The 6,000-nt window shown below is 45.0% G+C and overlaps 1 protein-coding gene across 1 annotated transcript in view; it reads right to left on the bottom strand.

The window, feature by feature from the left end:
• Nucleotides 1–1,645: 1,645 nt before the first annotated feature.
• The window catches only part of ccdc197 (coiled-coil domain containing 197), a 65,030-nt gene continuing 60,675 nt past the window's right edge, over nt 1,646–6,000 (bottom strand). The window contains exon 9 of the mRNA XM_072492583.1: nt 1,646–4,403. Coding sequence (XP_072348684.1) covers nt 4,200–4,403 — 204 coding nt within the window. The 3' untranslated portion in view covers nt 1,646–4,199. The remainder of the gene's footprint in view (nt 4,404–6,000) is intronic.

The following is a 6,000-nucleotide window of genomic DNA, read 5'->3' as shown; positions in this document are numbered from 1 at the left end:
TATTAGAGCTGCATTCAAATGGAGAATGATAGTCAGGCTTTGAGGAGGCAGAAGAGGAGTTAGTTACTTGCTGCAGCCTTCACAGCCTCTGATGTGCTCTTGCTGGTATATTCCAGTTTAGTTTCCGGTCAGTGGTAAACCCCATGGATGTTGATGGTGTGGAATGCAGTCATGGTGATATGACTGAATGTCATGGGGAGGTGGCTAGTTTCTCTCTTGTTAGAGATTGCCTGGCATAGATGGTATTATAGATGGGCAGCACGGTAGCATTGTGGATAGCACAATTGCTTCACAGCTCCAGGGTCCCAGGTTCGATTCCGGCTTGGGTCACTGTCTCGTGTGGAGTCTGCACATCTTCCCCGTGTGTGCGTGGGTTTCCTCCGGGTGCTCCGGTTTCCTCCCACAGTCCAAAGATGTGCAGGTTAGGTGAATTGGCCATGATAAACTGCCCTTAGTGTTCAAAATTGCCCTTAGTGTTGGGTGGGGTTACTGGGTTATGGGGATAGGGTGGCGGTGTTGACCTTGGGTAGGGTGCTCTTTCCAAGAGCCGGTGCAGACTCGATGGGCCGAATGGCCTCCTTCTGCACTGTAAATTCTATGATAATGTCACTACTTCAGTATCTGAGGAGTTGTAAATGTCACTGAACACGGTGCTATCAAAACATCTCCCCTTCGATTAGAGGGTGGAGATAATTGATAAAGCAGCTGAAGATTGTTGGACACAGAATACCACCCAGGGAAACTATTGCAGCTGAGAGGAGGCCCCCAACAACCATAACCATCTTCCGTTGTGCTAGGTATGACTCTAGCCAGTAGGGAGGTTTTGCCCTGTTTCCCATTGCTTTCAATCTTTCTCGAGTTACTCGATGCCATGCTAGTTCAACGGCAGCCTTTAAGTCCTGGGTAGTCACCTTCACCTTGTCCTTGCAATTTAGCACTTTTAACCATGGACGGCATGGTAGCACTGTTGCTTCCCAGCGCCAGGGCCCCAGGTTCAATTCCCGGCTTGGATCATTGTCTGTGCGGAGTTTGCACGTTCTCCCCGTGTCTGTGTCCGGGTGCTCCGGTTTCCTCCCACATGTCCCAAAAGACGTGCTGTTGGGTGAATTGGACATTCTGAATCTCTCTCCGTGTACCGGAACAGGTGCCGGAATGTGGCGACTAGGGGCTTTTCACAGGAATTTCATTGCAGTGTTAATGTAAGTCTAATTGTGACAATAAAGATTATTAAATATTAAATGTTTGGACCAATACATAATAAAGGCTGAAGCCAAATGGCCAGCGGCACCCAAAACTGAGCATCAGTGAGCAGGTTGTTGCTGAGTTAAGTATCACTTGACAACATGGTTGACGACATCCTCTATCACTTTACTGGTGATTGAACATAGACTGTTGCAACAGTAATTGGTAATTGACCGGTTTGGATTTGTTCTGCTTTTTTCTGCACAGGACACAGGTGGGCAATTTTCCACATTGTCAGGTAAATGCCCGTGTTGTTGCTGTACTGGAAAAGTTTAGTTAAGGACATGACTAATTCTGGAACAGTGTCTCCAGTACAACAACTGGGTTCTACTACTACTGAGGTGTCCTTGTGCATAAAGCACCAAATGTCATGGACAGGTACAAAAAATAATTTAAAAATAAGCAAATGGAATGTTCATCTTTATATCAACAGAATATAATACAGAGTTTAGAAGTCATACTACAACCATGCAAAGCCCTGATCTGATCATATCTGGAGTACGAATTTACTTCTGTGCACCATGCTTTTGGAAGGATAGCTGGTCTTGGTGGGATTGCAACATAGATTTTTTTTTTCCAGAATGATGCCTAGCTCCAAGGGTTAAATCACGAGAAGCGATTATGTAAATTAGGATTGTAATGCCTGGAGTTTAGAAGAATAAAGGCTAATTTAAATGAAGTTGGCAAGGGACTACAGCGGTTCAAGAAGGCAACTCACCACCACCTTCTCAAGGGCAACTAGGGATGGACAATAAATGCCGAGCCAGCAATGCCCACATCTCATAAATTAATTTTTAAAAAGATATTGCCAGCATGGATATGAAGGGCTCAATGGGCTTCTTGTGTTGTACGTCTATGTTTCCATCTTTCCATATTGAGAGTGGGGGAAAACATTTCTGCTTGTTGGGAAATCTATCACTACACAGCCTAAAAATTGGAGCCATGATTTTCAGGAATGCAGTTAGCAAGCACTTCCACGCACAAATGTTTGGAATTCTGTTCTGCCAATAGTAGCTGATACTAGATCAATTGTAACTTTAAACCTGAGACTGAGGTTAACCTCAACGTATTTTTGGATAACATAGAATCTCTACAGTACATAAGGAGATAATTTGGCCCTTTGAGTCTGCACCGACCCTTCGAATGAGCACCCATTCACACTTCCCCATCCACCCTGCCCTACCCCTGTAACCCAGTACCTAACCTGAAAATCCCTGGACACTAAGGGACAATTTAGCATGGCCAATCCACGTAACGTGCACAACTTTGGACTGTGGGAGGAAATCGGAGCACCCAGAGGAAACCCACACAGACACGGAGAGAACGTACAAACTCCATACAGATGGAGATTGGAATTGAACCCGGGTCCCTGGCGCTGTGAGGCAGCAGTGCGAACTACTGTGCCACCGTGCCACTCTATATGTGACAGAATTTTCCCTGCGGGTTCCCTGTCAATCAGGCTCAAATGGGAGTAAGGAGCCCACTCAATGTGAGGAGCAGTGACTCAATGTGATTTCCCCCAGGAGTGGTTGCTTAAGGATGAGTCGGCAAGCTCACCATCCAATTAAGGATGGTGGGCTGGCTCCCAAGGCTGGGTGGCTTGGGGCCTTCCAGCTTGAAAGCAGCAGGAGCAGCAAGTGAGGGAGAAGCACTTCAAAACAGAGAAGCCCTTCTTCCCCTCCAACTTTTTAAAAGTTTAAATCAAAAATGGCTTTTGCAACCAGTGTGGGTGTGGTGCAGGGGAGAAGGAGCCCTTCCATGAGGTGGCAGTTTCTGCTGGTCCCAGGCAGGCAGGAAGGACCCCAAAGCCAGTCTGATGCACTGCCCCATGTCCCCCCAGTCTGCTGCTGGGGAGCTAAACCGGACCCTGTTACCGCTAGGATCCTGGAGACAGTTTGCAAAAGCTCAGTTGATGTGCCTTTAACTGGTTTTAATGGCTGCCTGCCTTAGGCAGAAGGGTATCCCTACCTATGACAAGGGGTGTGTTAGAATCAGCAAACTGACACGCAGGCTGGCAGTGCTCTATTTAATGCCTGTCTGCCTCTATCCGGACCCCGGCAGGGACTGAAAACCAAACCCAAAGAGTTTGACCGCACATCAGCCATGATCTCATTGAATGGCGGAACAGACTCCTGGGGCTGACTCCTGTGCCGATGTTGCTAACTACAGATATATTGCAATATTCACTGGAGTTCAGTGGTTATAAAATGAAGACTGAAGTTACTCCGCAGTTTGACTTTCAATCTGGCTGTTGAAACATAATGTGTGCATACATGTTTGGAGAACCCTAGCTGCATTTTAATATGAAGTGAGTGTAAGTGAAGTGTTCATTTTCTCATGAAGTGAAGTTTCAATACTGAGTTTATGAAGTGCCTGGGAAGCCCGTACGATTGTCTCAGTACTTTGAACATTTGGCTCTATGCAGCTCAGTTATATGTCACTCAGATTAAAGTAGTGTGCACTCAATGGCAGTTCAAGCTATCAGCATTCCCTGTGTACTTACCAAACTATTAATGCATTCCATGCCACCACATGTTGAACTTCTCGAGATGTCTGCATCTGAATTTTACATATAAAAGCTAGGTTAACTTTTGCTCGACTGCTGAACATGCTTTTCACTACTGTGCTGTCTTATTGGAAATTAGACAGGGATGCCTGCTACCCACACCTGGCAGTGCGATGGTGACCCTTACTTACTGCTGCAAAATTCTAGTCCACTTGTACCTCACCCACCTGCTGCGTGTAGATGATCGAAGTGGGGGCTGAGGGCCAGGGGGGTATGGTGGAGGTGCACAACAGCTGACTCTGGGAATGCGGTCAGATTCTCTCTACTTACTGTCATACAACGATGCATTTATATGGTGCCTTTAACCTAATAAAACATCCCACGGTGCTTCACAGGACCATAATCAGACAAACCATCAAATTCCTTCTTAAAACAATGATGTTAAAGCTATTCATCGAGCCTTAGTTGATTTTAGCCTGTTCTTTTGGTTGGGTACACTTTTGGCGGAATTTGCAAAGGTGATCTTGATCTGTGGCACTAGCTGGTTAGTTTCTGCTGGTTTTTCCTGAATTTGGTCGGTGGTGCCAACAAGAGCTGATGTGGAGTCCATTTGTGCTGACATTTGCACAATGTCTTTCTTTTCCACGATGAATTCCTATTGAACAGAAGAAATTTGTTTCAACAAGCGAGCTTCCAAGTCCTAACATTACGCGGAGTTCGTTATTATTTCATAGAAATGCAAGTCTTTCTTTCGTGAAATGAATGGGAGAAATGTCCCAACATTTACTGTCAGGAGCTCCCTGCACTGCAGTGGCCTCTTTGAATACTTTATATCAGTGGTGGGCAGCCTGCGGCCCAAGGGCCACATGCGGACCACGAGACATTTTGTTAACTGCTGCCCGCGCGGTGTGTTGCCACATTTTGCTGATTTCTGTCTGTGTGTTTTATTTCCTGCCGGTCTGACCAAAGTGAAACGCTTGTAAACCAAGAGCAAGTGAAGTGATGTGCTTGCAGATAGCAACATTGGTGCGGAGAACCTGGCGCTCTCTCTGCGTGCAAAGTGTAAATATTTATTTTGTTTTTACTATTTGAAGTTGATCGTAGCTCGATGAACAAATAAATGATTATGCAGTTTCTATAACTTATGAAATATTTGCCGTGTATTAAAAATATTTAATCTTATTCATGGTGTCAAAATTAGTGAACAGGCTTCGTTTCAATCTTGCAGCCCACTGAAATGACTCACCGAGGATACTTTACATTGTTTAAATGTAGCACTTCTGATATGTGAAAGTTGTAAGGTGTAGCAAGTCATATCTTCTGCTCAGGAAATCTTGGAAAGAATGTGTTAACTGTTACACTTTTCAGATACCTATTCATATGGCTCTTGGGGAAATTGCTATAGTGTTCAAAAACAACTGACAGAAACTCATTTAAAGTTAGGAAAGATCTTCCCATCCAGCAACTGTTAAATGATAAAAGTCAATAACAGGTTGCATTTATGTAGCACAGTAAAATAGCCCAGCGTGCCTCAGAGGAGTGCAAATTAGGCCATATATGCTCCCAAAAGCTTGATCAAAGAGGTAGGTTTTAAGAGGTGTCTTAAAGGAGGAGTGGCAAAGGCAGGTGAAATTGAGTGAAATACAAATCAACCATGAGCTCACTGGAGGGTTGAACAGGCTCAAAGGGCTGAATCTAGTACTCTTGTTTCAATGTTCCAAAGAGATTTTAGGGAAGCAATTCCAGAGCTCAGAGCCTCGGCAGTTAAAGACGGATAGAAAACTGGTTAGCAGACAGGAAGCTCAGAGTTGGAATAAATGGGTCTTTTTCTGATTGGCACGCAGTGACTGGTGGGGTACCTCAGGGATCTGTGCCAGGACCTCAACAGTTCATATTATATATTAATGATTTGGAGGCGGGAAATAAATGTATTATCTCCAAATTGGGTGAGAGGGTGAGCTGTGAGGAGGATGCAGAGATGCTTCAGCGTGATTTGGACAGGCTGAGTGAGTGGGCATATGCATGGCAGATGCAGCACAATGGGGCTAAATGTGAGGTTATCCACTTCGGTAGCAAAAATAGGAAGGCAGATGATTAGGTATAAATTGAAAGATGGATACTCAGCGAGACCTTGGTGTCTTCATGCATCAGTTGTTGAAAGCAAGCCCTCCGGTACAGCAGGCAGTAAAGAAGGCAAATGGTATGTTGGCCTTCATAACCAGAGAGTTTGAGTATAGGAATTGGGATGTTTT

This window comes from Scyliorhinus torazame, chromosome 2, assembly GCF_047496885.1.
Source record: "Scyliorhinus torazame isolate Kashiwa2021f chromosome 2, sScyTor2.1, whole genome shotgun sequence".
Taxonomy (NCBI): domain Eukaryota; kingdom Metazoa; phylum Chordata; class Chondrichthyes; order Carcharhiniformes; family Scyliorhinidae; genus Scyliorhinus; species Scyliorhinus torazame.
This window is presented reverse-complemented; position numbering and strand designations above follow the sequence as displayed.